The following is a 22,482-nucleotide window of genomic DNA, read 5'->3' as shown; positions in this document are numbered from 1 at the left end:
AATACGACCATATTTCCAAAATTATTAAGAAAGATAACACCCATCTTCACAATGATATTTATAATGTAATGGAAAACTCATTTGGTGCAGAAAAGTTTGTTTTAGCTGATGCAATGAAATGGCATATATGCTGGTCTAATCCTTGAAATGTGCATCATACAAATGTGCATCATTACAAATTATCCTTGAAATGTGTATCATTTATTTGTGCAGTGCATCAACATAAATACAGTCTAACAATAATAATCGTGTAATGCAGCAGGGTAGCCTGGAAGAGCATGGCATCTTAGAAGGACCAGTTAATGGTAGGAACACTCGATTTGGAGCTGCTATAGCTGCTATCTCTGACATCAATCTGGATGGTTACAATGATGTTGCAGTTGGAGCCCCAGTAGAAGATGAACAACATGGAGTTGTATACATTTATAATGGATATCAAACAATAATCCAACCAAAACATACACAGGTAAGAGCTTCCTGATAATTCTAAAAGGGTTGCCGGCTAGACATTTAAGCTGAGATCTTGGCAGCAAAAGCCTGCTCCCAGCACTCTGGAACCTGTGGTACAGAAGCTGGAGACATTGAAAATGGCAGGTGACTGCCTCAGCCACTTCCTGCACGACCTGTGTGGTGCACCATACATGTGACGACATGAGTACGTCGGGCAGATCATGAGGTCAAACAGTCCCTCTGGCTGATTTGCTGAGCACTCTGTCAATTTGGATCATGTGAGTCCAGTTAGCACTCTGTCCTAAATGTATCCAGCTGCCCCTCACCTCACTCTCTGCATTATTTAAAGGGCCAGCCAAACAATTTGCAGCTGGGGTGCCGTTGACTTACTTTTAATGTTGCAAGAAGTACTTGCAAGAATAGAATAAATATTCTAAACATACATTGATCTGCTTTCCAGAAAATACAAGCCTCAAAAATCAATTCACAATTGCAATATTTTGGACTGTCTATTGATGGGCAGAAGGACTTGAATGGTGATACCATCACAGATCTATCAATCGGATCCATTGGGAATGCTGTGCAACTCTGGTAGGAGACTTGATGATTCATTTCAATTTTTAATATGTTACTCGTAGAGCTCCCATAGCATTGCCCATGGGTAGTCAAGGAACGGAAGTGTAGTTTTTGATGTTTGCACAGCCTGCTGCAGCCTAAGTGCAAAAATGGTATTTACATTACTGAATGATTTAAGAGGACCAGTTATGTAAATTGGGCATGTTCTCTCTTTACAGACCCCACAATTCACCAAACTCCTCCACAATCTCCCCGTGATCTCCATGATCTCCTCCTCAACCTTTATCTGAAGAGTCCAAACCTGAGCCACCCTCCACCCCCTCAAGATTTCATTCTCATCCTCCCTTCTCTCCACTCCCTAGGTGCAGCCTTGTGCCATAGGCTTTCCATCCTGACAGGTAGCCAACTTATCAATTATTGGAAGAGTAGGTTCCATCAATCCAAATTTCTGCCACCCTTTGTGTGTAGAAGTGTTCCTAATTTTACTCTGAAAGGTCTGGCTTCAATTCTGGTCTGACTCTTAAAGGTCTTGCAGGAAACCTCTGAAAATTGTAAAACATGTCCTGCCCGTAATTTCAGCAGGGCATCTAGGAAAGCCCGACTTGAGGATTTCTGATCTTCTCACTTCATGGCCAGGAGTAAGTATTGGGGCCAAAATTTCAATGAGCGAGTGGCCTCCCTGTAGGTGGAAGTGGTTAGCATTGATTGATTCAAATGCAAATTACATAGATTCCTGTTAGGAAATAACATACAGTATTTGAGGCACAGTATGGGGTAAATGTAACATACTTGGTACGAAAATGGTGACCTTTGATCTGTGATTCCTAACGTTCACCACCATTCACTCACTTGATGTCTAGGTCCAATGTAAATTAATTGATAAAGATTAAAAGCAAAATACTGCGGATGCTGGGAATCTGAAACAAAAACAAAAATACCTGAAAAAATTAACAGGTCTGACAGCATCTGTGGAGAGGAATACAGTCGACGTTCCGAGTCCGAATGACTCCTCATCAGAAGATTGATTGCTATGATTATTCACCAACTCCACTATCATTGTATCATGTGACTACCAGGATGACAGAAGGCCAACTATAGAAAGATTTTACTCTTTTCTCATTTAGCGGTTCTTAAATTTACTGAAGCAATGTTTTGCTTCATTGATGAGTACAAATTATTTCATCTTGCTGATGCAGAAAAATATATATCTCATGGATAAAATATTTTGTAGTACTATTTTCCTGACACTCCCAGAGATTTTTATTCCCAGTTGTCTACATTCTTCAACATTTGGGCCTGATCCTTGCGCTTGTTGGGCGCATGCAATCAGCAGACCCGGAAGCAGACCTGATTTGAGCTTCCGGCCGCGATCTATCCCCAACCGTGGTTTCACGCTGGCTGGCCAATTAGCTGGCAGCTAGTGTGAAACGTGCGCTGAGAAAGGTTCAGCACTGCCAGGGGGTGCAGGAAGAGGTCAGGTGTCGAGAAAAGTAGGTGTGCGGGCGGACGCTCCCTGAAGGCTGACAGCTGCAATACTGTAAAAATGAAATGAGATCAATAAATTGCTGAAAACTGTGTCAATGCTGCAAATTTAAGCACCTGACAGCAGCTACATAACACCTCATCCCTCAGACGTCTTCTTTCATTTTATTTAACCCTGGACATTTTATCCCACCCTGGACGGAGTTTGCAGCAAAAATGTGAAGGCCACCTGGTCGATCGGCCCGTCCGCCCACCATATTGCTGGCAATTGGCTCCTTAATGGGCTTAGTTGCTGCTTAATTGTCGGCAGGCGCGCTTCCAACTCCTATGACTGTAATGTTGCATGCGGTCTTGCACGATTTCACGTGATTCCAGGTTGGGCGCGCGTCTGCACGCTCAACGTAAAATTCTGGCCTTGATTTATTTTTTGTTCTGTCTGATGCCATAGATTTGCAGTGTTTACGTAGGGTTCATGTGCGTGCTAATTCTTCCCTTCCCAAAAATAATATTCTTTTCCTCAGTCATTTACATGATTAGTAAAGATATTTTCTCTCTCCTTGTGTGCTCTGTTTGATTAACAATCCTTGTTATTTCCCCAGTGTTGAGTCTCCAGTAGCCAGCACTGAGCAGGCATCAGTTCTGTGGTCCAGGCCACACTAACTACAGTACTAAGGACCATCAGAGCATCTTATTAACATTTCTTCTGGTGTTGGCACAACCATCAGGTTGGCACAACCCTTTGGCAATTCAAAAATCACCCGTTCCCAAATTACATTGTTGTTCAGCATTTTCTTAGCATTTCAGATTAAATCTTTTTTATTATTTCTTTGCTTTACCTTTTTTACAGTTGGTATTTTCAACTTTTCTGCCTGTTTGTAATGGTGCACTGGTATTGCAGATCCACATGAATAAAGAGAATAGTGAGCAGTAAATAAACAGGTCGGTGGTCATTATGACTGGGTGATATCCATTTGGCTGCCATTACATCTCTTCCGACTTTCATTTTTTTTTAAGTCAATGTATACTGTGGATTTGAATTGATATCTCCCATTTTACACTATCATCTTAAGTCAAAAAGACCTGCAAACTGTTTATTTATTATTAACTATGTTTCCTATCTCATTATTGTATATTCTTATAGCAGCAAACGCTGTTTCGCAATTATCACAGCACCATTCATAGGAATGACAGGTACTGTAACCAAATGTTGATACTTTTTACAATGGATATTGTGATAGACAAAGCCAACATAAGCTTTTAAATGCGTTTTCAGAAAAACTTCTATTGCACACAACGTTTAAAATATGTATGGGAAACTCATGAAATAAAAGGGTCAGTAGCAACATGCATACAAAATTAGCTCAGTGACAGGAACATGGCACAATTTAAAAATTTGCAGATGATATGAAACTTCGAAGTATTGTGAACCATGAGGACGATAGTGTCAATATTCAAAAGGAAATAGACATGTTGGTGGAATGGAAGGACAAGTAGCAGATGAAATTTAGTGCAGAGAAGTGTGAAGTGATTCATTTTGGTAGAAAGAACACAGAGAGACATCTCCACATCTGGTCCCACCGCTGGTAAAATGCCCCAGTGCAGGATCTCATCAGAGAGCTGACTTAACGTGGCTCCCAGTGATATTATTGGCTCCCTGTCTGCCTTCTTGGGGCTGGTAAAATCCTGACCAATGTTTCAGGTCTGTGACCTTTCAATTAAGGAAATTTCAGCCCGGTAAACCCTGCAGAGTCAAACTCACTAAGGGCTCATTGACTGACTGCAGTTCATTTTCTAAGGATCATCACAGCACCTCACAAACTTCCTCATCCTCTGGCTTTGATGCGACCATCACTTTGGTGAGTTCCTAGTTGCAAAAGCTCTCCCATGGATCAGTCAACCAACAATCTGACACAATCCTATTTTTGAAGCTTCAGATCTATTAGCCAACATCCCAGACTGATCCATAAACATCCTAGAGCATACCCTGCCACAGTTGCAGGATTATCCTACTAGAGTAGGGGCACAGTGGTATGCAGCACATAGGTTTAGTTCAAGGAGTCTTCAACGTTGATCTGGATTCCTTAAGGGCTCATGGCTGCAGACCAAACAAAGGAAACTGCCTGCTGATTATCACTTAACACTGCTACCCCTACTCTGTGCTCCATCAACCCCCAGCTAATGAATCACAGCTCCTCACTGTTAAACATTACTTGGGGGAAGCTCTAAGGGAAGTGGGGTAGAGGATATAATCTGGCTAGCGGACTTCAATAGCAATCACCAAAGATGGCTCACTCTTACCACCAACTAAGTTGGCTAGGTCCTGAAGGACGTAGCTGCCAGACCAAGCCAACAGAAGGTAGTGAGGGAACCAGCACAAGGAAGTAATGTACTTGACCTCATCCTTACCAACCGAAATGTCCTGGACATGTCTGCCCACAATAGCATTGGTGGAAGCAACCATCATACATTCCTTGTGAAGGCAAAATCAGGTTTACAGGATGCACTGTAGCAACTGTTCAAGGTTATTTTAATACTATTTCCTTCTCGTGCAACTTGAGAAGTACAAGAATAACAAAATCATGGGAAACCATCACTTATAAGTTTCTTGCTAAGTCACATCCAATTCTGAAGTGGATATATGTAGTAATTCCTTCATTGTCAGTGGATCAATGTCCTAATATTTCCCACGTAACATCATTGTGTATGTAGCATCAATACAAGGATTTCAGCTTTTCAAGGAAAAAGCCTACCACCTCCTTTTAAAGCAACTAGGAATAAACAATAATACTGACCTTGTCAATGCTGTCCATAACCAGGAAATTAATTTGCACATGGATAAGGTACAAAATCTCATTATCCTTCTGTAACCATGTATTGTTGTTGCTTGTAATTGTTTTGGATGATTAGGTTTAATGCTTTGGTACAAGGACTATAAATTCAGCTTCTGAGAAAACCCATCGCTTAGGTAGATTCTTAAACTTTCTTCATGCTGCAAATTGTACATAAATTTAACTAGTGCTTCGTTATCATTTAAGTTTCAATAAACACAAAGAGCAGAAATTTTCGCTTGGCGGGCAGGCGTGCGCCTGACCCACTTGAGCATGAAATGACACGCATTGACGTCGGCCAAGCGTGACGATGCCAACCTGCAGTCGGGCGATAGTTCGGTCAGCAGGCACACGCCAGAGTCGGCAGCGCGCCCGCCGACAATTAAAAGGCCTGTTAAGGCCATTAAATTATCAATTAACTTAAATTTTCCGCTGCTCATCCAACCTAACGGTTGGCGGGCAGGCGAAAAGGCCAAGCAGCCTTTGCATTTTTTTGTAAACTCGTTTGCAAAAGCAAATAAAAGTAAAATAAAAGTTTTAAAATTGAATTAATAACATGTCCCCGCTCATGTGACAGAGTCACATGAGGGGACATATTTTATTACTTTTTTATTTTCTTTATTTTCTTTTGTTTATTTTGTTTTTTTAACAACACTTCATCTCCCTGAGGCAGCTCTGTGCCTCAGGGAGATCATGAAGCACTCACTCGCGTGCATGCACAAAGTTTGCGCTCGGCCTGCTTGCCCTCCTTCCCCCCAGCCCGCACAGGCAGCGCTGAGCGCTGAAGCTCGCGTTTCATGCTGGGTGGGCCTTAATTGACCCGCCAGCATGAAATCACGGTCCAGTCCCGATCGCTGGCAGCTGTCGCCTTTCCGACCGCCCCCGCCAAGCCCGCCCACCAAGGGCAAAATTCTGCCCAATGTATAACAGAGTTTTAACTTATTTTTTCAGGTCACGAAGCATTGCAAACATAAGCCTTACCGTGATATTTGAGCCAACCAAATTGTCCATTTTGAACAAAACTTGCCAGGTCAATGGAAACAAGGTAACTTGTGGTCGAGTCAAAATATGTTTCCAAGCTACAATTAAACCTGAAAAACATGGATCATCAATCAGTAAGGATCATCATATTTTGTTTTACTTTTATTAGATAAAATGTCATATGCTGTGTCAATACCAGTTAATTTACCTTATATTACCAAGTTTTATACTAACAGGCAAAATCAGTACGGCCCTGAAATTCTATTTGGGTTGTCCCCGTGCCACATAATGCCAACTGGTTTCCCACCATTATTTTGTGGAGTCTCCTGCCAAGATTATGACAGGAGCCTGGGACAACGCTATTAGAATTTCAGGGTCTATGCATTTATTGATGTTTTTTTCATTCTTACTTATTTACAATTTCTAGTTCAGCAAGAACTGACAATCTGTTTGGATGTATAGTTAAAGGCTCAGGATGGTTGCAATGCCAGCCTTTTTTCCATTTTATGTTTTTCTACCCTAGTGCCATTCTGTTTTTTGTTCTCATATTTTGCTTTCAAACAGTGCTGACCTTTGTTCTGCTATTAACTCCTGCTCTGGACCAAAGCTTTGTACCTTATTCCATGACATCATTGTCATTTAATCTCTACCACCCTCTACCTATCCTGGACCTTCTCTTTTGCTCTATCTGACATTTCTCCCTTTTTCAACAGCATAGAACCCATCACATTTATCCACCTCTCTTCAGTTCCAAAGAAGAGTCATATTGGACTTAAAATGTTAACTCTGTTTCTCTCTCCACAGATGCTGCCAATCCTGCTGAATTTTTCCAGCACTTTCTGCTTTTATTTCAGATATCCAGCATCCACAGTATTTTGCTTTTGTTATATAGGTTCCTTTCGGAACCACTATACCGAGCTCCAAATTGGAAATTAGACTTGGGTGCTCAAATGGCTCTGACGGCACATCAGTGCCATCATGAGCACTTCTCACTCACCCCATGGTGCACTTTTAAGTTAAGATTGACATTAAAGGATTTATATGATTGTATCTAATCCCAGTCAAAACTGAACTAACTGGCTATCAAATGGACCCACAGTATGGACAAAGTTAGATACTGCACGACAAGGATTCCATAAGACCATTAGACCATAAGACATAGTAGCACAAGTAGGTCATTCAGCCCATCGAGTCTGCTCCACCATTCAATGAGATCATGGCTGATCTGATAATCCTCAACTCCACTTTCCTGCCTTTCCCCCATAACCCTTGATTCCCTTACTGACTAAAAATCTATCTCAGCCTTGAATGACCCAGCCGCTACAGCTCTCGATGGTAAAGAATTCCACAGATTGACTACCCTCTCAGAGAAGAAATTCCCCATATCTCTGTTTTAAATGGGCGCTCCTTCTTCTGAGATTATGCCCTCTGGTCCTAGACTCTCCTACAAGGAGAAACAACTTCTCAGCATCTACCCTGTCAAGCCCCCTAAGAATCTTATATGTTTCAATGAGGTTGCCTCTCATTCTTCTAAACTCCAATGAATACAGGCCCAACCTATTCAACCTCTCCTCATAAGAAAATCCCTCCATCCCTGGGATTAACCTAGTGAACCTTCCCTGGACTGCCTCCAATGCCAGTATATCTTTCCTTAGGCAAACCCTTAGATGATACAGCAGAGAAAAACCTGCCCTATATAGAGATGACCTTCATTTTAAGTGGGATACTTGGTAAGTGCCCTGGGTTTGTAAAGAAAAAGCATAGAGCTGTGGTATATAATGTTTTTGCTCCAGACAATGTAATAGATTCCAATTCTAGTTGAAATGGACATTCTAACTTGAACTATCATGGATGCACTGAATTTGCAAAGTTTTAACAATACTATTGAGCAGATCTGATGACCATCAATCCAAGAACAATTACTCCTCCTTATAAAACAAAACACGACCAATGCAGGAAATCTGGAAGAGAAATGTATAAGTCTGGAAATACTCAGGTCTGGCAGCATTAGTGGAGAGAGAAGCAGAGTTAAGATTTCAGGTCAATGGCCTTTCATCCGAACTTGAAGAAGTTCAGTTTTAAAGGCAGAGAAAGTGGGGAGAGGAGTGAAGGAACAAAAGGGTAGGTCTGTGGAAGGCAGGAGTGATTAAACGGCAGAAATGTTGATAGCGTAAGGAAAAGAGGGGGGGTCAGTTAATGGGACAAATACAGAAGCAAAAATGGGTCTGAAGGAACTGAAAATGGTAAAAACAGACCAACAATTTCCATCCAGGCAAATGATAGCAGTAGTTGTAATTTGAAATTGTTGAACTGAATGTTGAGTCTGGAAATCTGTGAATTATCTAATCCTTGAGTTTCATTAGAACAGCATAGGAGGCTGAGATTGAGATATCAGAGCAGGATGGAGGACTAAAATGACAAGCAACCAAAAGCTTATGGTCAGATTTGCAGACTGAACAGAGATGTTTCACAAAATGATCACCTAATCGGTGTTTGATCTTCCCAATATAGAGGGGACTGCATTGTGGGGAAGGTGAGGATAAGGGAAACCCTACCATAGTTCTGGGAGGAAGGAGAAGAGGTGAGAGCAGAAGGTGAGGCGTGAGAAATAAGATAGCCAAGGGCCCTATCAACAATGGTCACAGGTCACAGAATCACAGTGCAGAAGAGGCCCTTCAGCCCATCGAGTCTGCACCGACACGTGAGAAACACCTGACCTACCTACTTAATCCCATTTACCAGCAATTGGCCCATAGCCTTGAATGTTATGATGTGCCAAGTGCTCATCCAGGTACTTTTTAAAGGATGTGAGGCAGCCCGCCTCCACCACCCTCCCAGGCAGCGCATACCAGACTGTCACCACCCTCTGGGTAAAAAAAAGTTTTTCCTCACATCCCCCTTCTAAACCTCCTGCCCCTCACTTTGAACTTGTGTCCCCTCGTGACTGACCCTTCAACTAAGGGGAATAGCTGCTCCCTATCGATCCTGTCCATGCCCCTCATAATCTTGTACACCTTTCCAAAGAATGCATCATGTATTATTGAAAGTAGTCACCAGCTAGTATTTTGTTCAATGTCTATACTTAATGACAGTTGCATGTTTCAAATGTGTGAAGTTTTTCCTCATATTGCTAATTCTTCTTTTGCCTTTAAAGCTTCTTGTTCTCTATCCTAACACCAATAGGAACAGTTTTTCCCTATCTACTCTGTACAGACACCTCCATGATTTTGAGTGCTTCCATCAAGTCTTCTCGACCTTCTCTTCAAGAAAGAGAAAGGGAAAACTGTCCCAACTTCTCCAGTCTATCCATATAACTGAAGTTTCTCATTCCTGGAACAATTCTCATGAAATCTTTGCACTGCCACACCTTCACATTCTTCCTGAAGTGTAGCACCCAGAACTAGACACAGTACTTGAAGCCAAATCAGTGTTCTATACAAGCTTAACAGAACTTCTTTGTTTTTGTACTCTATGTATACTTTATTAACCATGCTCTCAACCTGTCCTGTCACCTTCAATGATTTATGCACATAAATAACCAGGTTCCTCTGCTTCTGCACCCCCTTTAGAATTGCACCTTTTTATTTTATATTGTCTCTCTGCATTCTTTCTACCAAAATGAATTCCTTCACACTTAAATTTTATCTGTTACTTGTCTGCCCATTCCACCAACCTGTTTTATATCCTTTTGAAGTCCTATATGTCGCCCTCACCATTTACAATATAGTAAAATCCCGATGAGTCGAATCCCAGGGGAGCCGCTTCCAAATTCGTGTTTAAACAGAGCTTCATGATAGCTGAGCAGGCCCCATTTCCACGTGAATGCGTCTCTATGTAACCTGACATGCCTATAAACTCAAGTGTGCCTAAAACAATAGATTCAAATATCAAAATGAAAACACAGTAAATGTGTGAAAAAGTCCATTCAATTTGTTCATGCTTTAGTGACCTGAACTTGCAAAAGGCTGGGGCTTTGGTTGAAAAAGGTTGGAGGTCATCCAGGCAGTTTTGTTAGCCTCATGCTGCATAGGTACATTTGCAAAGCAACATGGTTTCTTGGCCTAGCCTGTCACAAGAAGTGGCAGTTTTTCAGTGCCATCCATGTTGACATATTCCTTGCTCTCTTTCCCACCAGTACATGTTTCACCTTTAAACATCAGAGCGGCCTGGCAAAAGACAGTAAAATATTCCAGGTTCATCCATGTTAAAAATATCTTGGTGCATACTTGTTTGTTAGCGAGACCATTTTGGAGCCAATCATCTGTCATCATTGCCATAACTACCACACCCTCACCACTTGCCTCGCAGAAGATGATGCTATGCCTTGTCTTTAATTGGTCACTGCAGGAGAACTGCATGTGGCCCAGCTGCTTTTCCAGGGTGAGTCCCATTTCCTGCAGGATTGGACCAGAGATGAGAACATTCTCTACTTGGGCCACCTTATATCATGTTAGCAAAGCTTTGTTCTCATTCTGTCTGCTTTCTGCTTCATGTTACTGTTTTCCACTTGCTGTATCAACTTTGCCTTCTCTCTGTTTGACAACACTTAACCTTTCTCTCAGGTTTAGCCATACTCTCAGGTTTTGCATGTCCTTTCACTGGAAAATCTTAATGGCAAATGATGGCTTGCTCAGCACTCCATGATTTCACCCTTTTTGTGTGGTCTAACTCTGCTATGGTTGGCAAGGTCATATGACAAGCTTGGACAAGTTTGGCTAATCCAGAGTAACCAGTGCAGAATTTTGGCTCATCACTGGCATCGTTCTATGGGATTTGTTACTCTGCTGGCAAGGATGGTTGACGGCTTCGACAGAACTAGAATTTTGAGTCATCTGAGTTTGACTCATTATGATTTCACTGTACACCAAGGTCTTGGTCATTAATATGTACCAGGAAGAGCAGGGATCTAACACTGATCCCTGGGGAACTCCATTCCAGTCTGAAAAACCTTCATTAAGCGCTACTGTTTCCTGTCACTCTACCAATTTTGAATCCATGTTGCTACTGTCCCTTTTTTCCCATGAGCTCTAACTTGGCTCAGAAACTTGTTTGGCACTTTATCAAGTGCCTCTTGGAAGTCCATGTACACCACAACAACATTACCCTCATCAACTCTGTTATCTCCATGAAAAATTCGGAAAAACGCCATTTACAAATCCGAGCTGGCTTTCCTTAATTGCCAAAGTGGCTATTAATTTTCTCCCAAATTATTGTTTCTCGAAGCTTCCCCACCACCAGGTTATACTAACTGGCCTGTAGTTGCTGGGCTTATTTTTTCACCCTTTTATTGAACAAGTCTCCAGTCCTCTAGCACCATCCTTGAATCTAAGGGAGACATTATTTTGGATTTTGGCAGATCACCTCTAATTGGTTTACTGACTGTACTGCTAGGGTAAGAGCTAGATTTAGCAACACTGCAAAACACAGCACAGACATCAGTCTTCTGGAATCCAAATGAAACCAACTCCCTGAAGGATTCTGTTTGAAACATCCACCTTCTTTTATATCTCTACAGATGTTCACTGATCATCTACTCTCCACATTTGTTTTTTTGTTTTTTTTTAATGATGATGGGGAATCCTTGGCCAAGGAAAAGGGAAGACACATCAGAAGCAATGATATGGAAGGTATAAACAGATGTGACCTTCCACTTCAAAGGATCCTTCTCTGCCATTTCTTGCCACCTCCAGTGGTGGTGATGCCACCACCAAACACATCTTCCTGCCCCTTTTCTGAAATAGTCCAAAGGCATTTTCCCTGATGTCCTGGTTCATTGACGGTCACCTCCAATACCCCTTCCCCATTCCATGCCAGCTTTCTATGCAAGTGCAGGAATGCAACACCTGTCCTAATGAGCTACAATTTTTGAAAGCTATTCTCTCATTTGATTACATTGTATTAGATTATGTAGGTCACAGAGAAATTACTTTTTAAAATAATCCTTTTCAAACTCTTCAGACATTAGGTACAATGCAACATTTGATGTAAGTCTCAAGTCATCTCATGCTACTTCACGAGCATTGTTTCAAACAAACCATATGCGAGAAATACAAGAGGACATTAAAGTTGATCACACGCTAAAGTGCAAAGAATTTAGCTTTTATGTCAATGTAAGTATGATGCTAAATTATTTTTTATAAATTGGAGAATATTTCACGCTCTTGATTACTATATCTGGCTCGATTGCTTAATTGAAATTTAAATAAAGTGCAAAAGTATTGCAAAACAACTTTATAACAAGCCTATGTTTTGTAAGCAATTACAATTGCTTTTGCATTAGGCATGTGTGTTTTTCATTGTATATTCCATATAATTCTAGATGTTGTGTTCAAATTATAGTTGTGATTCTTTCCTAACTAGGACAAAACAGATATCGTTAGCCCTCTTAGTCTACGTTTAGACTTTGCTCCAAAAGATACTGAAGCTGGTCCTAGCCTCGATGTCCAAACAGCAAGGTCCAGGGAGTTTTTTGTAAGTTCAAGGAGATAGCACAGATAGATTTTATTTGATGCTGAATTACGTGTATGCAATTTAATTTTCCATTCAAACTGTTTCAGATTCCATTCTCCAAAGACTGTGGTGATGATGAAGAATGCATAACAGATCTTGCTATTAAAATTCATTCAAATATTCCAAACAGCAGGTGGGAAAATCTAATTATATTTAATTAGTTGAACCTACTAGCTTGCTTCATTTAATAGAGCATTTATTGAGGAATAAAATATCCTAATTTTGACTAGGTAGAATCAATACATTCTTTCCTATTGTTAACGTTGAGGCTCCCTTATTGCTCTTAAGTTCTTCAATGCTAAGCACTCCAAACATTCCAGGGATGATTTTCCTTTAGATGTTAGTCAGGTGCAATGTACCCAAAGGATACCAAGCCTGTGCAGACTTGAATCTTTCTGCATTTGGATATTGCATGGCCCACAGCCACTCTCAAAGTGCAGGATTAATACTGCCCTGTTGCCCTTCATTGCTTCAGGCCTGATGGGCCTGCAATAGCAACAATGAAACATTTTCTGAAACAGCTCTCCTGGGTACGCATAAAAATAGGCACTGGTTAGCAACCAAAGAAGAAAATGAGGCGGAAACATTACCTCTTAACTCTTAACTTACTGCTCTTAGCCTTCTAAAAGCAGAGAAATCCCCAGAAATCGATGGAGCCAAGTAGATGGGACAGAGAAAGCTAATGGATTGATATAAAGGTTGCTGATTCACCAATGTCCTTCAGGGAAGGGACATGCCACTCCATACTAATACGTTTAAAATGTGAGTTCTGTCCTAAACTAAGCGGCTTCTTAATGTACTTAAGGCAATTAGGGTTGAACAGACTGCCTTGCCAGTGTTCCCCACAACTCAAAAGCAAATTTAAAAACAAACTGTGCAGTATAGAGCTGGAAGAGAACAATATTTCTTTTCATCTGACTGAAACTATGCTGATGATATTGCTGACTGAATCTATCTTAATAATATTGCTGACTGGGTTTAAAATTCTGGCAAGTTACTGTACGTTGCAAATCATAATGTTATGAAGATACCAGCATCCCTTTTGTAAAGATAAGAAACCTACAGGAAGGATCTTCTGGTCGGCGAGCAGGGGGTGGGGCCCGCTTGCCGATGCATAAAATGACGTGGGATGACGTCGGGTGGAACTTCTGACGTCATCCCGCGTCTTTTCCATTTTCAGGTCGGCGGGGGCGCATCCGAGTCAGCTGCGTGCCCGCCGACCTGTCAACGGCTTATTGAGGCGATTGAAAAACTAATTAAGGTCGTTAATGGACACCAGACCAGGAGCCCTGGCGGGCTTCAGAAAAAGCATGAAACCTCATCCACAGGCGGGATGAGGTTTCAGGAGTGTATTTAAATTTTTAAGAAAGGTTTCAATAAAACTTATGGACATGTCCCAACTCATGTGACAGTGTCACATGAGAGGACATGACAGGGAAAATTTTTAAACATGTTTATTAAAAGCTTTAAATCGAAGCTGATCTCCCTGAGGCAGCACTTAGCCTCAGGGAGATCTGTGCGCTCTTTTGTGTACATGCGAGAAAAAGCGCACTCCCGGCTGAGGGAATCCCCCCCCGCCCCGGCCTGCACAGGTAGCACATAGTGCTTCCTGGTGAACGTCACGCTGGGCGGGCCTTAATTGGCCTGCCCACATAAAATGGCGGCGTGCCCCCGATCTGGGGCGCCAATCGGAGGCAGACCCGCCCACGCCTACTGCAGCACTTCCACCCCCAACCGGGGGAAAATCTTTCTCTAGGCTCCAGGGCCAAGGCAAAGATTATAATATCATAAAAAATAGGAGCAGGATAAATAGGCCCCTCGAGCCTGCTCCACCATTCAATAAGATCATGGCTGACCTGATTTAGCCTTAACTCCACTTTCCTGCTGGCCTCCCATAATCTTGACTCCCTTATAGATCAAAAATCTGTCTAACTCAGCCTTGAATATATTCAATGACCCAGCCTCCACTGCTGTCTGAGGAAGAGAATTCCAAAGATTAACGGCCCTCTGAGTGAAGAAATTCCTCCTCATCTCCGTCCTAAATAGGAGATCCCTTATTTTGAAACTGTGTTCCTTAGTTTCAGATTCTCCCATGAGGGGAACATCCTCTCAGCATCTGCCTTGTCAAGCACCCTCAGGATCTTATGTTCCAATAAGATCACCTCTCATTCTTCTAAACTCCAATGAGTATCATCCTTTCCTCATAAGACAACCCTTCATTCCAGGAATCAACCTATTGAACCTTCTCTGAACTACTTCCAATCCAAGTCTATCCCTCATTAGGTAAGGAGACCAAAACTGTACACAGTACTCTAGGTGCAGTCTCACCAATGCCCTGTACACTTGTAGAAAGACTTGCTGACTTTTATAATTCATCCTCTTGCAATAAAGGCCAACATTCTATTTGCCTTCCTTATTACTTGCCATACCTGCATGTTTAGTTTTTTATTATTCATGTACAAAGACACACAGATCCCTCAATACTGCAGCATTTCTGCAGTCCCATGGATACCTTGGCAATGCCATATATTTGGGCATGTACTGTGTCTTTAAAGCTGAACTCAGCTGCACAGGTTGCTAAGTTCATAAGTTCAATGAGTACAGATTCAAACAATGGCAGTCTGTCTAGATTGCCAAGATATACTGACGCGGCGCAAGTATCTATGAGTTCCTTGAATGGACTGTTGAATGAGCACATGGACACGGCATTGCTATCGATATGCAGACCATTTGTAGTTGTTGTTGCCATGGCCCAGTCTTTGCCAACATTTTCGCCGATTTCCATGAGAAACAGGTTTTCGATAGAAAGTTTCCTAGCCTCCTACCCTTTGCGTTTTCCGATATGTAGATGACACATTTCCTATGTTTGAATCTGCAGCTGCGTGTAAGAATTTCCTTACACACACTAATAGGCTCCATCCTGCACTTAAATTCACCTCTGCAATGGTGCAGTCTAACGAACTCCCATTCCACAATGTGCTAGTTGAGAAATTCCCTTAAAGGTTCCCTACTACTGTCTACCACAAGCGCACCTTCACTGGTCAATATATGCATTGGGATTCCTACAGCTCCACCCAGTGTAAGATTGGCCTAATCGGTAATCTCGTAAATAGGGCCCGAGCTATTCTGCTTTTGCACTTAACTAGCCAGTCAATAAGTGAAAGTTTAAAATAAAACAACTTCTGAGAAAGCGTTAACAGATTTGTGAAAAATGTCTTTACTCATAAAATAATGTAAAATGCATGTAGAGCAAAAGTCTAGCCTGAACTTCACAGTTCTCACCTATGCTCAAGGTTGCTGCAGAATTAAGGCCCATCAAAGCCATCCTGTGAGGTAGTGGCTACCCCGATCAGATCATTGCTCACTGCATATCGCGCCAACTCATGAATGGGCCTAAGGCTGCCACTTTCCGTTCTGAAAAGTGCCCAGTCTAGCTCAGATTACCCTGGAAGAATAAGCTGTCTCAAAAATTTGAGCAACAGATGAAGCTAGCCATGTCATGCTGCTACAATGCAGAACCAACACAAGTGGTATTCTCCATTAACAAGATGCTGCTGTCAGATGCAAAGATGTTCTACCTATCGCACAAATGAATAATGTGATATATGAATTTCCATGCCGGTTTGATGCTGGGTATGTCAGCCATATGTCCCAAAGACTGGCGGATCGTATCAAACAGTATGTTGCTTCAGCTGTTCACAACAGGCATAGTTTGTGCAGCACTTACTGAACAATCTCGAATGTGCCAAGAGTTACATACGCTAACAAACAATTTACGATTATCAGTCACTCATTTACGCTTGCTGGAAGCTACATAAATTAATATGCAGGCCCAGTCCTCTGCAGGCAAAAGGAATTTGTCTCAGGAATTGCACCTTTTCTACTAAACAAAAGCTTGGGGGCATTGTTCCCTTGTGCATTCTCCATGGCAAGGCCTTGACCAATCAGAGTCCACTTACCAAACAATCAGCACCCTGTTTCTCATGAAGTGTAAATTGTTGTTGCCTTTGAAATTTGGTATTCTTGTGTCTGTTCTGATGAGTGCAAAACATAAAGCTTTGACAACATATCTCTTTTTTCAGCAATAGTCAAGTTGTGTTCTACCAAGTGACCATTTATTACATTAGTGATTAGTGAAAGCTGGGGCCTTTCCAGAATTTAGGGAATTTTGGAAGATTAGAACCAATGCATCCACTATCTCTGCCATCACTTCCTTTAAGACCCTAGGATGAAGGCCATCAGGTCCAGGGACTTGATATCCTTTAGTCCCATTAGTTTTCCTGGTACTTTTTTTCTAGTGAGTGTGATTAATATAGATTCCTCCCTCCCTTTTACCTCTTGATTTTCTATAATTTGTGGGATAGATACATTTTGTGTCTTCTACTGTGAAGACAAGAACAAAATACTTGTTCAAAGTCTCTGCCTTGTTTTTCACTATTAGTTCCCCAGTTTCATCCTCTAAGGAACCATCACTCACTTTAGCTATTCTTTTACTTTTTGTACACTTGTAGAAGCTTTTACTGTCTGTTTTTATATTTCTTGCTAGTTTTCTCTCATATTCGAATTTACCCCCTTTTTTTTCGCCATCCTTTGCTGGTTTCTAAAGTTTTCCCAATCTTCTGTGCTACTACTAATTTTTGCAGCATTTTGCACCTTTTCTTTCAATTTGATATCATCCTTAACTTCCACAGTTAGCGACAGATAGGATTTTTCCTATGACGGGCGAGCTGGGCGGGGACGGGCCGGGAGCTGATCGTCACCTGCGATTGGCACCGCTCCGCCATTTGACGCAGACAGGCCAATTAAAGCCCGTCCAGTGTAATACACGGCCAGTAGCGCTCAGTGCTACCCTGTGCGGGCGGGGGAAGGAGGAAGAGTGGGGGCCAGCGCTCTTTCACGCATGCGCACAAAAGAGCACAGCAATCTCCCTGAGGCACAGAGTTGCCTCAGGGGTTTGAATGGATATTAAAATAATTAAATTGATTAAAAAATTTATTGAAATGTGTCCCATCATGTGACTGTGTCACATGAGTGGGAACATGCTTTTATATTTATGAAAATTTATTTATTTATTTATTTAATAAAAGCTTCAGGAAACCTCATCCCGCTCATGGATGAGGTTTCCTGCAAGATTCGAAGGTTGCTCGGGCTTTCTGCCTGCCCGCCAGCCTTGAGATTGGACGGGCAGCATTCTCAAGTGGCTCAATTGATTTCTTAATGGCCTTAATAGGCCGTTTACATTTCGGCAGGCATGCAGTCGATTCTGGCATGTGCCCACCGAATGAAATATTGCAATGGTACATGGTGATATCAGGACGCACGCCTGATGTCATCGCGCATCCTTTTACGCGTCGGCACGTCAGGCCTGCCCCTGCACGCCGACTGGAAAATTCTGCTCATAGAGTCTTTCTCAGACTAATATCACCTTTTTCAAGGTGAATAGGGCAGGATATCATCAAGGTTATGGACAAGTATTTTCTTTAAATGTATAATTGCGTTCCTATCTTTGAAAAAATTTGGTGTAATGCACTGAGGTACAAGGTTAAAAAAAAACAACCTTTTTCAGTCAATAGGAACTAACATGTCAGTCATGGCTCAGTTGGTGGCGCTCTCACCTCCGAGTCATAACATTCCAGGTTCAAATCCAACTTAAAGGTTTAAGCACAAAAATTAATGCTGACACTCCACTGCAGTACAGAGGGGGTGCTGCCCTGTCTTTCAGCTGAGATGTTAAACCGAGGCCCCTTCTGTCTGCTCATATGAATGCAAAAGGTCCCTCAGTGCTATTCTGACAAAGAGCAAGGGACTTATCCCCGTTGTCCTGGCCAATATTTACCCCTCAATCTGCATCACCAGAACAGATTATCTGGCCAATATCACTTTGCTGTCTGTGCGTGTTTGCTTTATGAGAATTGGCTGCCGGATTTCCTACTTTCTAACAGTCCCGACGCTTCAAAAGTACTTCTCATTGTCCATAGAGTGCTCTGAGACATCAGGTGATCATGAAAAGCATTATCTAAATGCAAGTCTTTCTATAATAGTATTTCTTCCTTATGGCTTTACTTGACTATAATTTACCATTTCTCACTGTGTTTTCAAATATATATCTTAAATTAATAAATGTCTTATTTCTACCAACAGTAACTACATTGTTAGTAGCAAGCAAAAACAAATAACTATTAATGTAGAGACAGAGAACAAGAAGGAAAATGCGTTTAATGCTAAAGTCGCTGTCCATTTTTCTGATAACATCTTTTTTGCATCAGTGAGTATAACATTTTAATTATATGATACTTTACAGGGTACCATAGCCCTTATATACTAGAAACAAAAATGTAGAGGTAGATCTTTGTCTTTTCCACTTGAGTATTAAGCTACCTCTGTGTGGAGGATAGAGGGAAAAGTTGGGCAGAGAAGTTGAGTGGCCTATCACAGGTAACATTCATACTGCATCATTGCCAGACCATGACCATTTCCGACAAGGAAAGACTGACCTATCCCCTGCCCTACACATCCATTCTTAGACTTGTGAAGTGGGGCACTCAGCCTTCAAACAGGCCACCTTTTTTGCTGTATTTCCTACAGTCAGACCTCCAACCCTTCAGCATCAATGGGAACAGTGTTTCCCACATGCCTCTAGTGTGCTATTGTGAACAATTAGTTGACTTTCATGCCACCACCCCAAATTATGCTTCCATCGTGAGCTGCAGCCCTTGAGAGAGGTTCCTGACCAGACTTTCTGCTCCCCTCAGGTTTAGCTGACTGGACAAGCTTGTAATGTGTCAGTAGACAATTCATATCATGCCGAAGGGATTCCAATTGCAAAATGTGGCACAGCCCCAATTTTTTCCAGATTAGTAAAATTGTGCTGCACTATCTGTAATAATGTTCTTGAACAATAATTTCACCTAAACAAATCTATAGATTATAGAAATTTCATAAATATAAGTAGTCTATTCTATTATAAAGCTATTGGAGTGAGATAGGGATATGAGAGAGAGAGAGAGAGAAATGTATATTTAAACTATATGATGGGTGTTTTACCTTTTCATTTTAACAGGCTGAAGGCACCGACTGTAGTGAAGAAAACTCAAATTTGGTATCCTGTGACATTGGGTTGCCATTTTTAAAAGGAGGAGATAAGGTGATTTTTTTTAGTTTTTGTTAAGAACACTTTACTGGATTCATTAATAATACAAGATTGGAATTGAAATGCATGCAATTTATGATTTTTAAATACATCAGAGATCAGAGGGGTGAATTACCAAGTCTACACTGAAGACAGTGGATGTTAAACTGGCCACAGAATAAACGCTCAAAGGAGAAAATCTACACTGGAATCTGTTTTTTCCATTCTTAACTTCCAAAATTACCCCTCCAAAATCTCTTATTCAGGTACCAAGGCAAAGGGTCAATACCCATAGTGAAGGTCATCGTGGAAGTTGAAAAAAGTGAGAGAAGAGGCTAGGTAGGTGAGGAAGTAATCAGAAGATGACCCTAAGCGAGATGGATGACCCCTATGAGATCTGGTTTATCTACTAAGATGCTGACTACACATGCCTCCATAGTCCTCAAACCCCCAACTGCATCTAGCTACAAGTGGGAACCCAGGAAGATAATGAAAATCAGTTTGGTCCAGAAAGTGTTGTCAGAATATGAAAAGATGCTGCATGCTTCACAATGGCCCAAGAAAAGGGATTTGAACTTGAAACAGGTGAGGAGGAGCTGCAGCAGGAGGAGTATCAGAATGAACAGCAGGATGAGAAAGCATGATGAAACAGTCACTAAGCAGCCAGAGTCCTTAGAGATGCAGTGGATAGGGCTCTGGTTGAAAGCATTTTCAATAAAGACCATAATTTAAAATTCAGTATGGGTATTCATAATTCATGGTTTTCCCTGAAGCCTAACGTTCCCACCTTTTTTGCTTACAGTCCCTTACAGTTATTCTTTATTAAATATTGATTTAGAAATTATCTTGTGACTAAATGCTTAAGTCAGAGCAAAACTAAAAGTTAAATACATTAAATTCAATTTTTCTTTTTGCATGTTGATAGGTCTCTTTCAAAATTATCTTTGATTTTAATGTCAACAAACCACAGAAAGATACATATGTGAACTTTCATGCTAAAAGGTAAATATTGATCATAATAATTCAGACAATTTACTTTTTATGTTTTACAATTTCTATTTGGAAGTTTGAGTAATATCATAGCTGTTTTATTTTACAGTGAGAGTTATGAAGATCCAGAAACTAATTTTGACAACACCGCAAATGTCAGCTTTACTGTAAAGTATGATACTGAAATTCTCTTCTCAAGGTATGGAGGATGTATAAGACCTATTGTATAGTATTCTCTTGCAGTTTATTATTTAATCAACTTTCTTAATGATCTGTGGTCATCAAAATGAGGGATGTCAGTGATCAGAACAGGCATTTTTTTTGCTGTTAACTCCTGTGTTCTTGTAAACTATAATCCTGTCCCCAAACATCCTGTTCATCTCTAATGTCCTTGAACACAGGGTCTGGGAGAGGGTGGATGCAAAACACCAGGGCCCATGCTCTAAATGTGCCCATGCTCATTGGCTGTATAGCATGTTAGTGGAGATGGTCTACCTGCCAGATTGGCTGCAAGTTGTTCTGGCAGTGTTTAAAGCAGCCAATATGGTAGATATATCATCCCAATCAACAGGAACTCAGTCAGTGATTGCTGTTGTTCTGAACAATAGCAATCATTGGCTGAATAGGACATGGCAGATTCCCCAGTCCCTCCTTTTTTGCTTACCTCTTGGACTCTTCTGTTTTTGCTGGGCATTGCCAGATGCTTTCTTTACTCTTCACTTCAGACTTGACTGGAGGCGGCTGGAGCACAATGTGAGGTAAAACACCTAGTGCCTCACCTCTACATTTGGTTTACCCCAAGAAGGCCCTTCATGACCTCCCGCCTTGATGTTGTCGTCTTGGCCCTTCACAACCTCGCCTCCCTCAGTTGACTGTGTAGCTCTGGCCCTTCCTGATCTCTCTTCCCTCAATGGTGTGACCCCTACCCCTGGCTTCCTGACCTCCTCCCTTGAAGTGAATGTGTCTGTGGAGTATGCACCACCAGAGGTAAACACAAGGTCAGTGTTAACTAACGCAATTCCTGAGTTCATCGCTGATCCCCTCCCCCTTCCATGATGACCAGGACTTGGGGCCTACAGTCTGTCTCTCTCTTGCTCTACTTCTTAAGCAAAAAAAAAGGTTTTATTCGTTAGCTTGGCACTTTTTAATGGCCATTTTTATCAATTGCTCATTTTTAAAGTGATCAGTTTATTGCCTTGACTTTTTTTTGCTCAGCAAGTTGTTTGTCTTTTCTTCATACCTTAACTTTTCATTTTGCAATTCAAGTTTGATGTTGTGTCTAGTTGCTTTTTGGGCAGCTGGCAAAAGGGGTTAGTTTTGCTCCAATAGAAGCAGGAAGTGTTGGAAATGCTCAGCACATCTGGCAGCATCCATGCAGAGAGAACAGAGGTCAGTGACCCTTCATCAGAACTAGTGCAGATTGTGGACCTGAAGCATTGACTCTGTTTCTCTCTCCACAGATGCTGCCTGGCCTGTTGAGTATTTCCAGCGCTAACTGTTTATATTTCAGATTTCGAGCATTTGCAGTACATTGCT

At 41.5% G+C, this 22,482-nt stretch overlaps 1 protein-coding gene across 3 annotated transcripts in view; it reads left to right on the top strand.

Annotated features, from left to right (window-relative positions):
- The window catches only part of LOC144685460 (integrin alpha-2-like), a 171,291-nt gene that overhangs the window by 127,647 nt on the left and 21,162 nt on the right, over window positions 1-22,482 (top strand). For 2 of the 3 annotated variants that reach the window (XM_078549990.1, XM_078550007.1), the window contains 10 exons: window positions 260-466; window positions 911-1,041; window positions 6,288-6,451; window positions 12,276-12,427; window positions 12,678-12,788; window positions 12,875-12,960; window positions 18,969-19,092; window positions 19,888-19,971; window positions 20,882-20,958; window positions 21,056-21,145. In XM_078549990.1, coding sequence (XP_078406116.1) covers window positions 260-466; window positions 911-1,041; window positions 6,288-6,451; window positions 12,276-12,427; window positions 12,678-12,788; window positions 12,875-12,960; window positions 18,969-19,092; window positions 19,888-19,971; window positions 20,882-20,958; window positions 21,056-21,145 — 1,226 coding nt within the window. The remainder of the gene's footprint in view (window positions 1-259; window positions 467-910; window positions 1,042-6,287; window positions 6,452-12,275; window positions 12,428-12,677; window positions 12,789-12,874; window positions 12,961-18,968; window positions 19,093-19,887; window positions 19,972-20,881; window positions 20,959-21,055; window positions 21,146-22,482) is intronic. The other variant, XM_078549998.1, reaches the window with a different exon arrangement.

Source organism: Cetorhinus maximus, chromosome 1, assembly GCF_964194155.1.
Source record: "Cetorhinus maximus chromosome 1, sCetMax3.hap1.1, whole genome shotgun sequence".
NCBI lineage: Eukaryota > Metazoa > Chordata > Chondrichthyes > Lamniformes > Cetorhinidae > Cetorhinus > Cetorhinus maximus.
The sequence above is the reverse complement of the archived record's forward strand: the minus strand, read 5'-3'. Positions and strand labels throughout refer to the sequence as shown.